Source organism: Fundulus heteroclitus, chromosome 19 (assembly GCF_011125445.2).
Source record: "Fundulus heteroclitus isolate FHET01 chromosome 19, MU-UCD_Fhet_4.1, whole genome shotgun sequence".
Taxonomy (NCBI): domain Eukaryota; kingdom Metazoa; phylum Chordata; class Actinopteri; order Cyprinodontiformes; family Fundulidae; genus Fundulus; species Fundulus heteroclitus.
Window position 1 is genome coordinate 26649324 of NC_046379.1, and position 21809 is coordinate 26671132.

Sequence of the window (21809 nt, forward strand, 5' to 3'; positions counted from 1 at the left end):
GGAATGTGTTCTGTGGTGGTCAACTCTCTCCAGTGGGTGGCAGTGTCGTTCAGCTACAACCCTGTTTGAACGAGAAGAAGAAGAAAGAAGCAATAGACAGACAATGCTGGAGGCTTCCACCACTTGTGTACACACAAGGAGCCTAAAAAACTTAAAGTAAAGAAATTGTAACTCAGCAGCGCAGCAGCCGCCGACAACTAGCTTCACGAAGACAAATACCGGACCTGAGAACAGAAAGCAAACAGAAGCCATGCCAAGAAAGAAACAAATTGTTCGAGGTGAGAACGGAGCGGCTCCCCTCCTCATCTCTTGAGTTTCTTTTACCAGGAATCGCAACAGAGACAGCCTTGTTAGCTTGTTAGCTTTGCCCAGCGGTTCTGTCGCTGCCAGCCTTGACACAGGGCGAAGCTTGTTACAGATGCAAACGTGTGTGTTCGGTCAGGTGGATTAGAGCTTGCCCTGCCGTGAACTCTGACGTCATCATTTTCTTTCCCCTTACCTGCCAGGTGGGCCTCCCGTGCCCAGAATCCGTGAAGAATCGAGACTGATGCGCACCCACGTGAGTTATCAGGCTACGTCAACTCTTTAAATGTGCTGACCCATCTGATCTAAATCATAAAAGCGGCAGACTAAGTAAATTAATGGGCATGTATATGATTATCTATCTATCTATCTATCTATCTATCTATCTATCTATCTATCTATCTATCTATCTATCTATCTCAGCAAAACATTGTAAACTGTGTCTTTTATCACAGTCCTTCAGCGATATTATCTCCTGAGCTGATGTGTGGTGACCAGATTTTTGTTTTATTACAGCAATTAAAAAATCAGTCATGAGCTATGAGATTGTCGAAGATGCACCAATAAACTGACCAGAGATTAAAAAAGTGTTCAATTGTCCTACAACAAGCAGGCAAAATACTGAAAATTATATTTAAACTGATTTTTTTTCCTATTTCAAATGTTGTATAGTCCTTGGGGGGGCAACTACTAAAAGATCATAATCAGCAAGACCTCAAGGAAAAATCAGCATGTGCCTGGAGAAGCCTGATCGTTTGCATCTCTTGGCAGTGGCGCCTCCAGAAATGTTTCATAGGGGTGACACTGAAACTAAAAGCCGTAATTTCAGGATTTTATTTTACTGTTGTAGTAAACTATCATAAAGACTTAAGTAAACGCCTAATATCTTTTGGTTTATTGTTTGATTTTTAATGTTACTAATGATCTTACGTGCATAGACCAATAACAGTACAGTTAGCATTTTGAGTTGAAAAACAATTCCTTTTTATTGTGTAATTATATCAGGAATAAGGCGTACATTTATTAATTTATTGAAAAAACAAAACAATTACTAGGGGACAGTAGAGACTGGCAGATACATATAAAAGCGTGATAGAAGGTCAAGAAGAGCGGCTGCCTTGCTGGCTGTGCATAATAGGATGAAATGCTAAACTGGTGCTACAATTTACACTGGCCAGTGAGGGGGGGGGGGGGGGCATGACCATCCCCTGGTGGCGCCATTGTCTCTTGAGGCAAAACCCTTGACCTTCAATGGTATTTAATCGTCACAACAACTAACAAAATTTGAAATAAAGACCAGCAACATTTAGAAGTAGTTTTCCAGTAAAGGCGTTTATTGAGAGAAGTGTTGTGCCTCTTAGCAGTTCTGCACGTTAGAGGGTACCACTAGTCCAACAATTGGATATTGGCTGGTTTATTAGTCAGACTGTCTGCTTGGGTTTTTAGCCTGCAGTCTGCTGCTTAACAGAGATTTTGCCACATGTAATGGAAAAAACCCAATAGCTTAATGAAAGGGATGGGTGGTGCTCCTTTTAATTTCTACAAAATAACTTTCTATGTTGTGTAGTAGCCTTCTCTCAGGCATGCCTGTGCAAGTTCCCAGTTTTCCGGGTCATCGCAACAGCGAACAGGCTTAAGTCGGAGACAACCGGACGTTTGCTCAGTCTAGACTCCTGGATAAGTGTTGAAATGTTTTCAGAAAGAGCTGAGCGAAAGTCCAGTTGTCTCAGGGAACTGAGAGTGTGGAGCAACAGGTGGGGGAGGGGGTGCTGTGGTACTCTATGCTCCATATATGCAGAGAAAACTCCCCCCTATTTTATCAAACTAAAAAGATTGTACAACTTTTAGAAACTGTTTCCTGTAACATTTGATCAGATTTGAACTCTCAACAGAGACGCTCACCGTTAGGTTTAGTGAACTATTTCAGGTAAGAGAGAAGTGATGTCATTTCAGTCTGTGCATGCTCAAAGGATAGGCTATTCTGATTAAAAACCTGTTTTTGTACGTTTTTATTTCTTTTACCCAAAAACGACACAAAATCTTCCACATTAGTCTGATGCTGCAAGATCCCGCAATATTAAAACTCCACGATGTTTCTTGTTAAATTGCCGTCTTCCCTATGAAGCATTATGTTGTCGTCAACATGCGACTGTCCGGGGAATTAACCGTAAGCCGTCATTATGACCTCTGGATGGGAAGTTTTACTCCTGGTATATGTTTGAGGCTATTTGAAGTGAGAACAGGAAGTTTCCTTGGCTTGTCCTGTTGACGCAGTCACCGAGTGGTGACGTCTAGATGGGTGTAGTAATTGCATGCGCATAAGAGAGGCATCCAAACATACAAAAAAAACAAGAAATAAATCTTAGTGTGCATTTGCTGCATTTTGGTTACTTGGTAGAAAAAGGGAATGGTAACAAACAGTTTGTAAAGTAACAGGACAATGTTCCCATACACGCAGGCTGGCTAATGCAAATGTCTTTGGCTTTTAACTCCTCCATCTGTGCTAAACCGAAGGACCATTTCACAGTTATGCTACAGTTCTCTACTGCATTTGTGAATTTACAGGACATCTATAATTCAGAGATGGGTCCAACTTGAACGGAACAAAGCAAGCGCTTTCATAATTTGCAGTGAATGCAGCGATAATTTTAAGCTGTGATAATTGTGCATTAATGTGAACCTTTTATTTATCCACATAAAACCTAATTTAGATTTAGAATCTCTTTTCCAAGTGGAACCCGGCAAGACAGCAGTGTCATTTACAGATGTCAACAATTAGGTTCATCCAGTGACATACATCCATGTAGCTTAAAAAGCATAAAAACATAAAATGATAAAACATGACTCACTCAAACGTAGTTGCAGTTATAAAAGCTCTCTTCTTCGCTGTCAGGCAGTAGTGCTTTTAGTTCACACAGTGTGACTAGGTTAGGCAAATATAACCCTTTTCTTTTTTTCTTTTTTCTTTTTGTAAATGCTTGGTTTGCAAAATCGTTTCATCTTGTTTCCTTTTTTGAAACATTGTAAAATTACCAAAATAAATAAATCAAATCAAAATCAGTGCCATTAACTGTAAGTTTGGACTATTGCCGGAAACCCTTCCAGGCTGTGTGGGCAGCGAATTTAACGCTCTCTTACCCTATCCTGTTCCAACTCTGGAAACAAACGTGTGAGGGGAAAGACCTGGGAGCACATTTATTAAGGGGTGTGGGATGTAGTGATAAAATTAGTGAGGTATGGGGGACCTAGTCCTAAATATATTTATACACAAAAAGGAGCATGTGTGACTGTCTGCGAACAGAAATGCAAGGAAGACCAATAGCTGCATACAGATGACAACGGTCAACAGAATATCCCAATCTAGTAATAAGATATGGAGCACAGTGGTACAATGAGTTCAATTTCCTAATATTTTGTCTTTGTGTATTCACAAACAAACCACCATAGTCCAGAAGAGGAAGGACTGTTTCCGAGATAAAGTAATCTGGGACATATTAAGAGAAGCAGGCTGTGTTTTTGTAGGAGAAATCTGGCTTAGATTTTAGTTTAAAAAACAATCTTAATTTGCTTGAGGGTTAGATTTTTTCAAAAGTTAATAATTAGATGGTTAACTTTTGAAAAAAAAGTTAAACATTTACACACAAGTGTACTTATAAGAATTGCCCGTGTCAATCAATTTTGAATTTTAATTGTAAGAAGATTATATAGTATGAATTTATCTGCTGAAAACATCGAGAGCTTAGTATTTTGTTATTTTAAAACTAGTCTGAACTGAGTCAGCTGCAACTGAACCTGATTAAAAGAAGATTGAAAAGATTTCAGTTTGCACAATAAGGCTCATAGCACCATCAAACAATGGCGGCGCGAAACGAATCAACCTTTATGCTTGAAACAACCGTATTTGAATAACCGAAAATCGGAGGTTACCAGAAGCTAGCGGATAACCAGAGGTTACCAGAAGCTAGCGGATTATGGTGCTAATTTTAAATGACTTCAGCTTTATTTTTAGCCATAATGACTGAGCCAGTTAACATAAACATTAATATACCATCAGTGTATGAAACCCTTGTGGAGATAATGTTTGTTATAACCATTAAAACACGCCAGAATCATATCAGCAACGCCATGAAACCGACTGCTAGCAGGAGCTAATTCCGTTAGCCCTTTGTGTTGAAAACACCATGTAAACGCATTACACAAACATTTTCCAATGACTGTGTAACCTTTCCCTGCCTCAATCCTGCCTGACCTGTCAGCGCCTCGTGTGAGTTCGGTCCACTTTGGTCATCCAAGGAAGGGAGCGCTGAAAACACGGAACTGCTGGTCCTTCCAGCAGCGGGCTAGCCTGCGGCTCAGCGGCCTAGCTAACTGAAAGCGTGGTATGGGGGGGCAGAGAGCTCCGACGTCCTGCAGATGTCTAGTGAGAGAAGGCAACCGATCCTCATTTCGAGTCCGCTTTCCTGCAACAGCTGACCAAAAATAAACCAAAGCTGTTTCATCATTCTGTACTTCGCGGCTGGTTGCGCAGAAGTCAGAGTGCAACTTAGCTTCGGTCGGGTCGTTGATTCTCCGAATTCAGTCGGGTCCTCTGCTCCGCAGAGGACAATACTTTCCTCCCCCCTTCGTCACTCCATTGAAGCAGGCAGATGAGTTTCACAGAACGCCTGTTCTGTGCAGTTTGTGCTTTTGCAGCCTTGAGGCCTGCATGGTGCTAGCTGTTTTCAAGCCAACCTTTCTCCTCCTTTGGCTCAGGTAGGGTGAAGGAAGGTGAAGACTGGATCTCAGGTCAGGGGTAGACTGAAGGGAGCTGAGAGGTGCAGTCTGAAGAGATCCTCTGTGGGGAGGGGTTTGGGTTCACAACAGGGGATCCTTCTGTGAGGCCTGTCCTGCTTTGGTTTGGGGGTGAAATACCTTTTTGGTCCCTCTGCCATTGGTACATGGTCAGAATTCAATCTGACATCAATTATTTCATCATCGCTTTAATATGGCACAACAGCCGCTTCCTGAAGCCATGCTGAAAATGGGACAAAACATCTTTCAAATATAAAGAAAAATATCTACAAGTTTCTCCCCAAGTTTTTGCAAGATCTTTGCTTGGACACAACTTAGAGGTTGGCCCCTTGTTATCAGCAACACAACAATCAGCACTATTTTGGTTGGAAGAACAAAAGCCAACTTCCAGATTTTAGGAATCATGTCAATGTGAGGGACAAATTAAAGATAAAAATGAATGGCTTTTGCAATGATATTAGCAGCAACCCTGTGATAAAATGAATTGAGCTTATTCATGTCCTCATTTTTTTTTTTAAAGGTTAACAACAGATGGAGTAAAAGAAAGGGGGGCTAAAATCTCGAGGGCCTAAGGTAGAGGGGAAAGGTGCAGAGGGGTAATCCTGTTCTCCTAAATGAGATTTTATGGTTTCAAACATATGACCTGACAGGACAAAGTGTTTGTTAAAACAGTCTAGAGCTACTGTTTCATCAGTGACCACACGACTGCCATCATTAATAGTACTGGGGGATCATTCCTGCATGAATCTCCATAGGTAGATTTTCCACAAACTCTTGATATTTCTGTAAGATAGTACTCTGATTTAGCCTTGTTTTGTCTTTGAAGTAAAACCATTTCTAAGCTGCTTAAAGATCAGCCAGTCTCCCTGAGACAGAGATTGCCCGGTGCTTGGCCCATGCAGCATCCCTTTAATGTTTTAGGGCAGCTAGTTCTGATGAGGACCAGGGTTTGGTCTTCCTTTCCCTTTAAATTTGCGGATTGGTAAATGTTTTCTTTAAGGCGTCAAAAATGACTACAGGGCAGTTTTACATCATCAAGAAGAAAAACATCTTGTCCCATTCACAATATGATTACAAAAATACTTCAAATCATGTTTAAAAACAATGAATAGTCGTTCCTGTGGGAGCCTACCTTGTCTGACTGCTGCTACAGCACAATGGTTGCTCAGATCATTTACAGAATCTCCCAATGGGAGAATATTTATGAGGGGGATTTGTTAAAGTGAAGTCAATTAAAGATGAATTCATGAATTAAAGGGCACTTTGGTTTAGGACACGTTGGACCATCGGCCGAGTGTAATTAAAACAATCACAAGCTAATTTGAAACCGTCAATCAGAAGAGAAAACTATTCCCAGTTAAATTCAGCTACTAACAAAATCTCATTAAAATCAAAGGAAGATGAGTTTGGACCTTTTAAAACGTCATGCTTCAGTGCAAGGAATTTTAATTTCATTGGTTAGACTGACTCTAAAATCACAGTTACACTTGTTTTTTGTACAGGTTGCAATCCCGCAAAAACAACAACAAAAAAAACAAGATTTATGACATCTTGATTTTTTTTTTATGTTTTATGGGACCTAGATTTATGGGACCTATGACATTGGATAAAATATGTGCAAAATATAACAAGTGAATAAAAGTGGAAGAGTCAAGAACAGCATGCTAAGGAATATTCAGTGCTCCAAAGATCCCTATATGACTGAGGCAATAACAGATCCAATCCAGAAAATTACTCTTCAAGACAAAACGCAAAGTCCACTCCAACGTTTTCCTGGGACCACGACGAGTCTCTGGTATCCTGAGCCGTAGCAGTATTACCGAGTTGTCAAAAAAAATAAGTGGCAGGTAGAGTAAAAGCTTAGCTTTTTTCTTTCTTTCTGAAATACAGATTATATTCAGAAAAATGCTGCGTTAACTTGACCTCATTGTGCCTTCAGAGGAGTTTTAGGAAGGGAGGAGGATGCCAGAGCTTGAAGGAACATGATAGTTGTCAGACATCCAGTTCAAATAATCCATACCGGTATAATGACAAATAAAGCAGACTCATGGTGCTGCCACGTGTCCAGCATATCCTCAGATCTCCGCAGTTCCAAAGTACCAGGATTCAGTTTTGTTAAGATGTTTGAGCAGCTTTATTCTTTTTTTTTTAGAGCACCATGTCATGTTATTTAGCCTTCAGCCAACAGAGCTGTAAATGGGAGCGTGTCTTCTAATTTGCTGATCATCTCTTCTTTTAAGGAATCAATGGTGGATTACCTGAGTGGGCGCAGTGCTGGAGGCTCTTTCCTGGACGCTCTGGCGCCTGCCTTTTTCAGTAAGGTGTTTCCTGACTTTTTCACATTGTGTTTTGCTTTCACTTATTTGTCCCAGTTTCAACCGTTAGACTGGTTCTGACTAAAAACAAATGGAATTTGGTTTAGGTATATTTCAGGTCTGGATAAGTGTGGAACAAGAGGAGATGGATTATGGAAGAATACAAATCTTTTCAGACTTTATTCCTCATCTAATCCATCCATTCAATTTCTTTCTGCTCTCCTGAGTGTTTTTTTTGTAATGTTTTTTCCTTCTTTACTCATTACTTTGTTGTAATATGTGTTTAAACTGCAAAAGAAATTTTGAAAGGGGACTTTGAGATCTCAGTTCACTTGGAGCCAGGACACTACTAACCAGGGTTGTCACGAAACCAGATTTGCAATCTCATTGCAGATACTGAGAAAAATACTTGATTGTCGATACCGTTTTTGATGCCACGGCAACACTCCTTGGAGGCACAGGGTTGTTTCTGGTCAAGATCAAAAATGAGTAATTACAGTGTGACAAACGTAACTTTAGATTTCAGAATTGGTGCAAAACCAAGGGAGAATTCAGCAATTGTTTAGAGAAATATATATAATTTAAGTGTCACTTCCTCTTTTGGCAAAACAATAGAGAAAATAACACTTAGTATTGTGGATGTGTGTGCTTTTGATTCAGTCGTGTAATCATGTTTATTTTAATTTTTAATCTTTAATGTGCTAATATGTGCTTCCATTTTCCTGTCAATTTGTTCATGATACAAATAAATGTTCCTATTGATGGTCAAATGAAGAATCATTCTAGACTAAAATAGTTTTGAAATAAATTTGAATCTGTTGCACAGAAAACATATTTTCCAATGTAAATGAGTGTCTGGTCCATGCAAATGTATTCAGCAGCAGCCCTATAAGATTCCTGTCTTTCTGCTAATTTTGCATAATATTTTCTTTAGTGATCAGCTGGAGCAGCGGGGTATTGTTCCTACTTTTCCCTTCTGTAATTGTCAGTCTGGCTTCAACATAACCTGTGTTTTTAGTATTATAATCCTCCAATGCCTTTACAAGTAAAGAGAAGGGTAATGGAGGGAGAGCACCGGTGTGTTCTGTTGCTTCACTGTTCAGTAGCCGACTGAGCCTTCAGCTGATCACCATTTTCCTGCGTTGATTCGTACCCCAGTAGAACGGAGCGCTGTGTTGTTCACAACAGCAAATCTGGCAAACGCATCTGGAACCCCGTCCATTGGCCCGTTAGCTATCTCTTAAGCTATTATGTAAACAGCTAACGTTAGCTTAAGTCGTCTGGGAGGTTCATGGTGCGTTCCTTTTGCCTCGGAGGTCAGAACTAACGAGTCACAGATTATGTCAGCTCCGCCTCTTTGCGTTCCGATCCCTTGTCGGAGAGTAGGAAAAAAGACATGGATGCTCGCACTGTTGTTAAAACAATAACAATGACAAAAATGCTGTTCTAAGCGGTATTTTGTGCAAATAAACATCCCGTCTGATGAACACTGAAAGGTAGCACCTGTGTGACTGACTAAATGTTACATAAGTAATAGAGAGCTGCTACAGTCAAAGTATGAGACTTTTCTCAATGTTGCTGCGAGTAGCAACCATCATGAATGCAGAAGTCGGGTACCATCCTCTTGCACCAGGTTTTCATAAGACTCATAATGCCAACTTTAGGGGCCGTTCCAATTAAATCCTCCGACCTGGAGGTCGATAATTCCGACTACCGAGGACAAATGGAACGCACTATAACTCCTTCACTGTTGCAGGTACAGGAGCTCTGCTGACCTTTTTAAGTTAATCTTAAACATCAATGTCGTACGGTTAGCTTGTAGCGATTGTACGCCTTGTGGCATTGTTGTTGTCCTTTTTTTTGTGTTTGTCTTGCTGATAAAGTTAATTGCATGTGTCTTATCCTGGCTGAATGTGACGCGTTACTCTAAACTTCCAGGAGCAGATCAGTGTCTCCGTTAGAGCAGCTCTGCGGTTGGAACAAGACAATTCAGAGGGTCTTTAAATCTTTTTATTTTTTATTTTTGAATTGATTATGTAGAGATGTCGATTATTTTCACAACCCACTCCTAAGAGTTGCATTTTGGGAAAAACTTTAACATGGCAATGGAGAACCTTTGCAAACATTAATAATATATACACAACAACCAGTTTATTACCACATTTTAGTGTTCCTTTTAGAGTTGCACCGATACCGATACCAGTATCGGCCGGGGCGCCGATACCGCACTAAAATGGTGGTATCGGTATCGGCGAGTACCAACAAATAGGTCACAGATACCATTTTGATGTTTGTATGTCACTTGAACGCAGCCTTCTCTCTCCCAACACTCACTAGTTCTACTGAATTCACTTTGTATTAGTCTTTTTCCTGCTTTACAAAGGTAGCAGCTTGAAAAAGTCATGATAGCAATTATTTTACATCCAAGTAGTGTGCTGTTCTTCATATATACACACACACACATAAATTTCAAAGTAATGGTATCGGTATGGTATCGGTATCGGCCGATACTGCACAGCCAGGTATCGGGTATCGGGGCCAAAAAATGGCATCGGCGCAACACTAGTTCCTTTCAAAACGGCACAATTCTTTAAGTTTGAATCTGCTAACGGTAAATCTCCAATTTGTGAGCTACTAGGCTTTTCTGAAACTTCAATGAAAACACATATGGAGATAATACAGACCCTGGGATTTTATTTTAATATTTTTGTTCTTCCAGTATAATTAATTTTATGTTTTAACTTTTTGCAGGGTTACAGTTTTCTATGTGCTTAGAGGATGATCTCATAGATTCGGATGACGACGATGATTATTATTATGATGATGATGACGACGATGATTATCCACGTTATGCTACTAACAAACCTTTAGAAGTAGAACATCCACAAATAAAACAACTCACTGACGAGGTAACACACCTAGTTTCATTTTACTGAAAGTAACAGAGATACTTAGAAGAATTATGTCCCTTTATGTTGGGAACATAAAGGGATCTATGATTGGCTATTGTACAATTTAACTTTAAAGAACTTAAATTATTATTAAAGATTTAAATGGCTTTATGTTGGGTATAACAGCTTTACGTATAGAAAGCTTTCTCGTGGTGAAATTCAGTAACATCTGCCCTAAATGTTTTCCCCAGGAGGCTAAAGAATTTATGGAAGAGGAAAAACGGCGTAAAGAGAGAACTTTAAGGAACAAACGTAAAAAAAAGGTTAGCCTGTCACATACCTGCACTAAATGTGTTGTCATCTAACAGTTGCTCATGACATCTGTCTATGCTTTCAGCGTAAGAAAGAAAAGAAACGGATTGAAAAGGAGAACGCTCTTAAGGAAAAGTTACCTGTGAGTAAAATGTTTACAAGTTCATCTCACTAACTTAGAAGAGAAAGGAAAACTTACTTTATTTCAATAATAGTTCAAAATGGTTCTGAGTAAATTTTTGATCATCAGTAGTTTTTTTTTTTTTTTTTCATTAGTTCAAAATGATGCAATCAGTCAAAAACCTAGTTATGGGCAAATTATCATATTTCAATAAAAAAAGAATAAACAAGTGAAAATAAATATTACAACATATCATATTGAGACAGAAGAAACACAAATTTTAAAATTTTTCACAACATAAGACTCCTGAAGCCAGTAGTTGAAATAGGCAATGTGTATACACCCCTTAGCAAAATCCTAAATCCATTGTCCTGACGGTTCCCCATACCCATCGGAACGGCATACCTCGGTTAATGCGCATGCACTGCAATGAAACCTGTACAATTCACCATTTCAGCGTTCCTCTGACTATTAGTGGTTTGTGTGTATTGTGTAATAATTACATGTTACTTAATTGCTTTCCTTGTAAGAAATGTACACAGAAGTCTCTATAGTGTTTTTTTCTTTACCTTTTTACCAGAAGGAGCCGTAAAATCGTTGAATCTACTGTGAAATCGTTCACCCTGGTGTCATGTTTATCCTCTCCATGGTTGAGACAGAAGCAACAAACACAGAGGCGCCAGTTAAGAAAGTATCTTTTATTGAGAGGAATGACTTATGATAAAAAGGACCGGGCACTAGGAGTACTCAGGACAGCCGGCTGGAAAATAGAGAAAAGGCAGTGAGGACCGACAACAAGCCAGGAGGTGATTGAGTGGAGCAGTGGCTGACTTACAGGATGACAGGGCTCCATAGGAGGGTTAATGCCGGCAGCGGTCGTGTTTGGCTGAGCGTGAGCGCTAGCAGGCAGGCGCCTCCGGTGTAATGAGAACTCAGTATGGCAGACAGATGAAAACTCGACACGAGACAGCAGCAGATCCAGGAAGGCGCGGACAGTTGTAACGGGCGACGCTGAGGAAGCAACGATGAACCAGGAGATCCAGGAACAGTTCTGGATCTGACTCTGGCCAGGTACTGGAAGCAAAGATGAGGAGTGAGCAGACGGCAAGGAGAACATGAGCATGAGATGACTAGGTACGCTTAGGAGAGAGCTAATGCTCTGACGCCTTCATTCTGGCTTCTGCCTCCTTAAATGTGCTGCTTGATTAGAGAGGATCGTAGCACCAGTGCCACCGTCCACCTGTCGCGCCCTGCTGGAGAGAAGGTAGTACTGCACCACACCACTACCCAGCACAGAACAGCAACCGCATACCGGACAGGTGTTGAGTCGAGTTATTAGCGTTTAGCAACTTCCCCCAAACTGATCGAGATTAAACAAGTCAGAATCAACACGGCATTCCCCTTCATTAACTGGATTTGCTATAAAACAAGAATCTCTGAATACAGCATTTTCTAACATGCTCCATCAGCATTACACTTCACAATTGTATGCTGTTTTGATAAAATAGTCTACACTGACAGCCGGATATATAATCACCTGACGGTATGCTATTCTGACAGGGTATGGCATACAGAGGACCAACACTGGTTAAAAAAAACACTGGTTAAAAAAATTGTAAGAATTTGTATTTTGCACCTTTTTGAATCTTAAGAAGTAGAGCTTTGTGCTGCTAAAAGAAGAAATTGAACAAGAAACAAAAACTTTTGAGAAGGTCATTTACTGAAAACAGTTGTACAGAACTAGGCTGATCACCAGCTGATCAAAAACTTAAGACCTCATCCTTTTAAAAGCTAAAATATATACCAAAATTAGGATTCCTCTGCGAGTTGGGTCAAGTATTAACACTATCAAGGTAAAAAAGCTCACTGCTTTGAGCGTGGTAGGGTTGCTGAGCTGCATAAGCAAGGCCTCTCTCAACAGGACATTGCTGCTGAGGTTGGAAGCAGTAAGATTTGTTCCGAATATCTTCAGAAACGAGGGCGCGGGGGGTGCCATCATGATTCATCATGATCATTTTCCTTCATTGGAACTATGGAGCTTGAGGTTTTACAGGAGCGTTGAGCAGTTTTTAAACAGGTCTTCTTCCAGCAGAGTAAGATCACTTTTGACCTTCCTGCTTGTTGCCCTGATCTAAGTCTTTTTTTTTTTTTTTTTTTTTTGCGATGCCCAGGAGGCGTCTCCCTCTGTTCCAGGCCTTTATAGGCCGGTGGAATCGCTAAACCGGGCAAAAGTAATCCATGTGGGGCGAAGCCGAGTAGGGCGGGAGAAAACGGGTGGACCAGTGGAACCATGCCTTTAGATCACTTTGCTAATTTTGACTTTGATGAAACAACACAATAGACCAACAACAACAGCAGATGACACAGCCCCCCTGAATCACCAGCCACTTGGTTTCTGGGCCGCAGCTCTTCCTCTAGACTCTGGGACATTGATTAATGTGCCCACTTTAGTAAAATGACGGCTTAAGACCGCTGAGCAACAGTTCAGCTCTTTTCCTCCATAACCCATGTAAGATACTTCTGACTTTTCTTTGATTTAACAACCGCTTAACACAAGGAACGTGACAGTCGACACGCATGTCCCAGATACATCTGCATGTCACTCTTAAAGCACTGACTCTACCCCCAATTCACACATTGTGAATGTCCCCCAACCCCCCCCCCCCCCCAAATCCTCTCAAGGCAGCGATTATCCCCTGCTGCTTGTGCAGTTTTTGCTACCACACTTCTTCCTTCCACTCAACTTTCCTGTACAACGTTCTAAAAACAGCACTCTGTGAACATCCAGCTTCTTATAAATGAACTCCAGGGACTTGGAGGGTGGCGGGGACAGTTTGCTGGAAAACCGTCAAGTCGGCTCTTTTCCTCATGATTGTTTAGGCCATAGAATAGCATTTCTGTTTTGGGACTTGTTTAATACATTTGTTTTCAGTAAAAGGCTTCTCATCAGCTCTAAGCAATACTAATAAAAATGATCTGAAACGAAAGCTTGAAATATATCACGGTGTAATGGCTATACATGATTTTCTCTTTTCAAATTGGATTGCTGAAACAAAGTATTCAATGAAGTCTAATGTATTGCCACGTGTTCTATTGGAGGGTTGCAGGACTTTCCTGTTCTGAAAAACTAAAATCCAGCCAGAAGTGTCTCTCTAAGGCCTTACTGATTAGTTATTTCATTTCAGGAGGAGGAGGAGGAGGACAAGTTGGGCTCCTCAGAGAATCAGGAACAAACTTGTATAATTGATGAGAATTCAGAGGAAAACACGCCTCCTGAATCGGCTGAATCCCAAACGGCAGCCGAGGAAGCCGGATCCGTTGAGCTCGCTGACGACACAAGAGAAAAAGATATTGTGAAAATAAATCCAGCGGAAGACGAGCAACATAAGGTTTGTAGAGCTTGATTCGTTCTTTTTTTTTTTAAGGCTAACATCTGCAGTGCTAAACTTCTCGAGTTGGTAACGTATGACTGCAATGTTTTTTACTCCTAACAGGAGTTGAATTTGAATAATTTAAGCGCTGCATCTACTAAATTGGGCCCCGAGGAGAAGTGTATCAAAAAGCCTCGAAAAGAGAAGAAAAAGGAAAAAAGCAAAGCCGCTGAGGTTCAGCAGCCTGAGGAGGAAAACGTCCATGTTGTTGAGAAGCCTGAAGTTCAGAGGAAAAGTGAACATGAAACCAATAAAGAGGTAAAACTCACATCTGCTGTTCTAATGTTGGCTTTAATTTGAAAAAAATTACCTGCATTTACCATTAAATGTACAAAAACTGATCTTTAGCTGCTCTATCTTACCCATGTATGTTTTTGATGGAACTCATGGTGACAATGCTTGAGGCTAAATTAAGCATCTATTTTAACAGAAAATGCGGGATCCTGTGGATGAAGAGCTTGCGAAAAGAAGCATAGAACTTGCCAGTAAGTTATTTTTTTTCTCCATTAAATTATTTCATTGGGATTTCCCCGTAAAATGAAAATCAAAGCACCGACCTGGCCTGTGCTCGCCTGCAGGTATGGGGAATCGTTTGGCTGCGTCTGGACAGTATGAGATGGCGGTGTCGTGTTTTACAGACGCCATTAAATACAACCCAAAGGAATTCAAGTAGGAGCATGAAGTTCAATGAGCTTTAATAGAGCCAAAGGGTGATGGGATGTTATCAGATCTTAAAGTTGCCTGCTGTATGTTTCAGGTTATTTGGAAATCGGTCTCTGTGTTATGAAAGACTTCAGCATTATGAAAACGCTCTGAGGGATGCTGATCTCGCTCTCTCCATGGAGCCAAACTGGATAAAGGGTTTATTTCGGAAAGGGAAAGCCCTGTGCGGCCTCAAGGTAAAACGGCGCTGCTGAAGCCTTGTCAAAGGCCCTACTTCCTGATCATAATTGTTGTTTCCAATTTTTTTCCCCCACTGTGGTTCATTTGAACGTAAATGGGTTCATATAAGAGTTGGCTCAGTATACCCTGAAACTCTGTCATGCATATTTCATTATTCTTGTATGAATGTGTGTGTAAAGCATCTAAAAAATCTGAATCCTGTATCCTGTGACTCCCTCAGCGGTATTATGAAGCCTCGCTGATCTACAAGGACGTACTGTCGCTGGAAAGCACGAGTGATGAAGCTGCAAGGGAGCTGAAACGAGCCCAGACCTTGCATCTTATGGTCGGTCCATCGGCTAATTCCTAATATTTGGCAGTGCCTTGCAAGAGTCCTCATACGACTGGAGCTTTTAACGTTTTGATGCTTCTAAAAGTTGCTGGATTTTAGCTCTGGAGGAATGCACCTGGAGGCCCCTGATTTAGATCTGAGCATATTTGTCTGTAAGAATGGCCTAGTCAAAGTCCAGACTTCAGGGTTGTCTAAGCAGTCCTGAAAAGGCTGGATAAGTATAGCAAAAAGGTGAAATGATGAAGGGTTCAATTTTCTTAAGGTCAAAAGTCTAACAATGCTTCATAAGTGCATATCGATTCATCATGATCTGGAAGGCTTTATCTTTTATATGTCAAATATCACCTTAATTTCGACATTTTTTCACATCAGTGTATTTTTTTAATACACTGACGCTAGAGTTGTTGTCAAAACCAAAACCAAGACTTTAAGGTAGGCAGAACCAAGAACAAACCAACGTAATACCATTTTCAAGACGTTTGCTGCAAACGTTTCATAATAAAACGCTGAATTTTTACAGATGTCGCAGCTGTGGGCTTAACTTGTCTTGAGAAAAGATCCGTAGACGAGACTAAAAATGCTGTCAAAAAATGAAACGAGTCTAAGGCTTTGAAAATGCACACTGTTTCACAAATCCGTAAAGGCCCATTTTAGCACCTGATTGGCATCTAGACAACTTTTAAATTCAGGTTGAACTGGACCTGGGGTAGACCACATAGGAACGCTGAGACCTAATTCCAAATGAGCCAGTTGGAAGACTTGGAAATAGTTTCAGTCCCTAAATGTGAAAAGACGCATAAACTACACTATTTACAGCCGCCATTGCAGCAAAAGGTAGTTTCTCAAAGTGTTCAGTTAGCCCAATGGATATGAAAACCTTTACTCAACACTGCACGTCTGTAACGAGGCCCGCTCAGGAAGCCCGCTCTGCTTTCTGCTCACAGGAAATGGGCTTCTCCTGGGCGCAAAGCACCGAGGCCCTGAAAACGCACGCGACCTTAGAGGAAGCGGTGGAAGCTCTGTTTGCCAGCCGCAGCGGCAGAGATCCTGAAGGTAAACGTGCCAAAAGACAGCCGGGCTTTCCCGCCGTCACAGCAGCTCCACCCCTTCTGCTCTCCTCTCCAGGGGCTCACGCCATCGGGGACAGAGCTGACCAACCGCTGGCTCAGGAGGAGGACGACAAGGACGACCATGGAGAGTGGACCGTCCTACAGACGACCCGTCCTCGAACGCAGCAAGTCAGAGATCTGGATTGTTTGGGCCAAATCAGATCGCAATCTCAGTCGCCGACTCCTCGCTCCAGGAGTTCAGGGAAACCGTAAGAGATCGTTGAAAGTTGAAAACTGGCACAATTAACTACATTTGTTTATTTTGGTGTTTCTGAAATGCGCATTGATCTTCACATTTGATCTAGGATGATAAATAAATGCAGATCCGTTTTAAAGAGTGCCTTTGTTTTTAAGGGAACTGTTTTCGGTTTGGGTTGGAACGTTGGGCCCTGCTATGACTTACCCTAAACTCCACGAGCTCTTCAGCAGGTGAAGTATTACCATCTCCTCCTTCTTTCTCTGGCTTTGAGTCCAGGCTCTTATTCAGCGTTTTTGTCTCTGCATATGCGGAATAAAGCAGCAGAACCGCTGTAAAACAACGAGTTCACTTTAATCAAAGCTTAAATTCCATAAAAATCAAACTGAGCGATTTTGCTTCCAGTCCTAGAAATCTCACCTGTATAGTTTTTAAGCTGAATAGAAAATTGTTTTCGATTCCAGCATCCTCAGGCCGTGTTGCTAACTCTCGACTCTGTTTGTGTCTCTCAGGGTCGGGAGGGTGTACAGCATCAAGATGCTGCTGGAGCAGCAGTGTGCGTTTGTGAACTACACCCGAAAGGACGAGTGCGAGCAAGCCATCCAGTGCCTCAACGTACGTATTTGGTGGTTTTCGTGGCAAACGTTGAGCTGTTGCTCCAAAACTCCACGCCCCTCAGCCGCCCGCAGCATCCAGGACTGGAGTCCTTGATCCGACGATACGCTTTGGTTATGGCTTCCCAGTGGCATCGATTGCGTTTGTCTGTGTTGGATGGGGCCTGTCAGACGGTTTGTCAGATTTCTCTTTGTTTAGGCTTCCAGCTGCCCTCGTTTAAGCTTTTAACCAAATATAACGATTCTGAAGGTGGTTTAAAAAGGTGTCAGAAAAGTCACTGATAGATTCGCCAGAACTTTTCTACTGGGTTTAACCTGAAAGTTGTTTTCCCCTCGTCTCTTTTAAGTGCGTTTGTTTCTTTTAATCCTGTTTTTGCTAAGGGAGACGAGCCCTTTAAGGAACCTAGTCAGGCTTGTGTTTGGTTCTTTCGGGTAAAACACAGGAGCAGTCACCTAAAGGTAATAATACCTTTAGGTGACAAGTGACCTAAATTTTCCCACTTTTACAACCTGAAGTGCACATTCAGAGAAAAAACTTCACCAGCCTCAAACTTTTCAAACATGTTTTCATTTTGAACACCCTGAGAATTACCGTGTGCAGTCTGCCACAGACCATGTAGGGGAAACGGTAAGCCTTAAAGGAGAAGTCCAGTCAAAATCAGAATTCAAACTGCTGAAAGTACTTTAAATATAAAATTATTGTTATTGTAGTGATAATGGGAAAAAGTTCAAGCGGTATGAATACTTTTGTAAAGACCTTTTATGCAGCTCCACTGTCTGAGCATTCAGGAGCATCTGCCTCTCAGCTGTATTACCCAGAATCCAACTGTAGCCATCAAACTTCTTCATGGTTGGTGCCATTTAATGAAGTCGTAATGGCAGTTAAGTTATAAATCAGTCTGGGCAGGTACGGTATAGTCTGACTCCTCTTAAGGGCATTTTAAGTTTGGATGAAAACAAACATTTCTTGAGATTTGGGAGATTGTGATCTTCACGATCAATATGTATTTGTTTGCTTTTCAGGGAATGGTGGTGGAAGGGGCTCCTTTAACTGTACGATATCCCTTTAAGAACCACACAGGAGAGGCCGAGCCCTTCCGTGCCAGGTAGGAACGTTGCACTCATCACGTAACAGTGAAGCACTTCTCACTTTATTAATGCATTGATGCATTTAAGTTGAGACAGAGATTTTATTTATTTTTTTTTTCCCAGCCCATATAAGAAGGAGTGCTTTTTCTGGAGGACGACAGGCTGTACACGGGATGACTGCACTTACAGACACATCCCAGAGAACAAGAACATCGACAGAGACAAGTTCACTAGCAGACTGGGGTTCGGCTCATTTGCCGGGAATCAGAAATGAACAAGAAGTTCAGTGTTTGATTCAGGGGTTTATCAGTGGGGAAAAAAATGCTAAAAGCTGCAGCTGTTATGTTCGTTGGGGGATTTATGTGCTATTCATCCCCTCTGCATGCTTACAAACACAGCTGCATACCATTTACTGTACTGATAACTGAATGTGCCTTTTTATAATTGAATGGAAAATGTGCCTCTAGCTTGGACAGTTACCTGGCAGGAAGACCTAAGCTTTGCTTTTGTTAGAAAATACTTGGAAGAGATTTCTCCGGTTGATTTTAAGCCACCACTAGGTGGCGGTGTTATATTTTAACCCTTGTAGGGGGTTCGGACCTATTTGCTTTAATTTTTAAGGCTGGGTATCAGAAAATTAGAATATGCAGAAAAACCTCCTGACCGTTTTTCTTTATTTATGTTGCTGGGGTGTCTGTTGTGTTTTAATGTGTGGAACTGTCAATGGTTTGTTTTACGACCATTAAAGTGTGCCACTTCTCGGAGTGGTGGAGCGTCTGTTTGAATCACATGGGTTAATGTCTTTTTTTTTTTTTTTTTAGGACTACTGGATAAGAACGAATGTTTGATGTGGGACCAAATTAATGATGCAAGTTGAGGTTGTTTACAGAGCCTTGCAAAAAACTACTCATGCTCCCAACTATAAACTTTCTTTATCAGATTTTATGTGATGGACCACTACAGAGTTTTGAAAAACAGCGAAAAGCAAAAAACCGAGACCTAGTTCTCAAACTTAAAAAAAAAAAAAGTCTAACTTGCATATTTATATTCCCATCTCCGACTTCAATACTTTGCAGAAACAGTTTTTGCTACAACTACTACTGTTTTACAGATTTATGCTGAGAGCTATTGCACACAGGAGGACTTATTGTGACTTCTGGAGGCAATTTGTTGCACCATATTTTAGTTAAGGTCATCAGAGTAAAGGGAGCTGAATAAAATGCATGTCACAATTTTATATATATATATATATATATATATATATATATATATATATATATATATATATATATATATATATATATATATATATATATATATATATATATATAATATAAAAAAATCTACAAAGGTTGGCGAGACATGTATCATATTCCTTCTACACTACCTTCTGCTATTCTAACACGTAATATCCCAACATAATTCAATTCAATTTTATTTATATAGCGCCAAATCATGAAACATGTCATCTCAAGGCACTTTACAAAATCAAGTTTAATCATATTATACAGATTGGGTCAGATTATACATATTATAATGCATTGAAGTTTGTGGTTGCAGTTCTTTTTCGTTCTTTTTCTGGGTTTTTACGGCACTATTACCAAATTTTTTACAAAGTCGGCTGACAAAGGGGGTTTAAGAGAGGGGGGGGGCATTGTAAAGGACCTCAGGCCGGAATCAAACCTGGGTCAGCGGTGACGAGGACTAATACTGCAGACGTGTCTGCATGTCTCATTTCTGCATGTAACCTATGCGCGTCAAGCATATAGCAACCTTAAGGCCTCCATATTTGGGTCATGCTCACTAACCCCGCGCTATCGCAGCATACTCGGGACATGATTTTTTTTTTTATGACGCCTGCCGGCAGGGTTGAAGTTCTTCTTGTTCGTTTGACTCGCAATAGTTTCAGGTCCCTTTTGAGACGACTGTTGCAGTGTTTGGGGTGCAGGAATTTGTAGGAACTTCCAAAGATGAAGGACGGATAGGTTAGGGTGATAGAAAAAAAGTTGTTTAGGTGTGAAAGATGTTTAGCCTTGACCTTTCATGTAGAGCAGCTGCTTTCGAAGCATTAATTGGCTGACGGTGGCGCACCTTACAAAGCCCTTTTTGATTTGTGTGCAAGTTGAGCTCATGAGAGGCCTGTAAAACGGATCATCTGAACTCTGGTTGAACCCATAGGCATCACCTGCTCATGAGATTGATCCATTGACAAAAGTTGCTGAATGTATCCGTCCATATTTAATCTTTTTTTTTTTTTTTTTTGCGCCTCGTTAGCGAGTTGTTCAAATGCAGGAAAAGGTCAGAGTTCACAAAGCGGCCTGCGTCAACATGTCAGCTCCCAGGACAAAGCCCAACCCGCTGAACCAAAGCAAACAGAGAATGAAGTGCATCTTGTTAAAAGACTGTTTGGTTTGGAGGGCTTTTAAGCGATTTTCCCTCCCAACGAGAGCAAAGAGGAACATCGTAACTGAGCAGAACCAGCACACATGACAGCCTCCTCTCCCACTCTTTGCTTTGTGATATATGGCTATGCAGCAAAATCTTCCACACTCCCTCCCCTCAGGAGAACATTTCAGTCGCAGTAATTCAATGTGCAGCTTTTAGTTCAGGGATACCTTATCTGATTTTTATTCTAATGCGCCCCTCTCTTGTGTTGGTAAATAAAGTCACTGTGTGACAGGAGAGGAGCAGATTTATGTTTCTCAGGAAGCCACAGAATAAATGTTCTGTAGCGTTGCTGCGTTGCTCACAGCCCTCCCAACTTCATAACCTTCCCAGCAGGGCTGCAGCTGTTTGCTTGTCCTCTCTGCAGGAAATATAATACAAACACCAGTCTGTGGATTCAGGAAAAACACACCAAAGCTAAAGCAAACGTTTCTCCTACATGCATTATTTACAATGAATTCTTGGAAAAAGTCAGTTTTTTATGACTGACAGTCGTGCACAAAGCCAAGGTTATTTTACAGCGGTTGATTCTCTGTGTTTTGTTTTTTTAGTCTGCAGCTTTGTTGGAAGGAGTCACCAACATTGTTATTACTGATTAAATTATGTTTAAAACGTCCAACTTGGGCATCAATTCCTAAAACGATGTTCACCCAATAAGACAGAAGTGACAGCCAAGCCCTTGCTTGAATTTGAGTTCATAAAGTGAAGACTTCAATGTCGTTTTATCCAGTAAGGAGGAGGAAGTCAGGAAAAGCATTCCCTGAGAGTAGTAGCTTTGAAACCGGCACCTGTCCCAGGGGTGACATAAAAAAAAAACTCAGTCGCCAAGTCCAGTCTGCCTGTAATTCACCACTGATGAACAACCAGTCGCAGCAAAAACTAATAGGAAATACTGAAATTCTGGCGGCAGTCAGATAGGTAGAACTTCGTTCTCTGGTTCTAAATTACATTGTTACTG

General features: G+C 41.0%; 1 protein-coding gene across 2 annotated transcripts; it reads left to right on the forward strand.

Annotated features, from left to right (window-relative positions):
• Nucleotides 1-66: 66 nt before the first annotated feature.
• Nucleotides 67-19194, forward strand: LOC105920197 (hsp70-Hsp90 organizing protein 1). Of its 2 annotated transcripts, none has more exons than XM_012855716.3 (18): nt 67-278; nt 507-559; nt 7335-7410; nt 10161-10318; nt 10552-10623; nt 10698-10754; nt 13919-14122; nt 14228-14422; nt 14595-14649; nt 14743-14833; nt 14922-15063; nt 15288-15392; nt 16343-16451; nt 16524-16716; nt 16862-16936; nt 17216-17318; nt 18341-18423; nt 18530-19194. In XM_012855716.3, the coding sequence occupies exons 1-18, from the start codon at nt 251-253 to the stop codon at nt 18678-18680; spliced, it is 1950 nt and encodes a 649-aa protein (XP_012711170.2). In that variant the 5' UTR covers nt 67-250; the 3' UTR covers nt 18681-19194. The 2 variants fall into 2 exon arrangements, with proteins under 2 accessions (XP_012711170.2, XP_036006693.1); XM_036150800.1 differs by having other exon boundaries at nt 13922-14122.
• Nucleotides 19195-21809: the final 2615 nt, after the last annotated feature.

Coding starts and splice junctions, on each gene's coding strand:
- LOC105920197 (XM_012855716.3), top strand. CDS start 251: ATGCCAAGAAAGAAACAAATTGTTCGAG. Junction 560..7,334: donor CGAGACTGATGCGCACCCAC/GTGAGTTATCAG, acceptor TCTTCTTTTAAG/GAATCAATGGTGGATTACCT. Junction 17,319..18,340: donor AAGCCATCCAGTGCCTCAAC/GTACGTATTTGG, acceptor TTTGCTTTTCAG/GGAATGGTGGTGGAAGGGGC.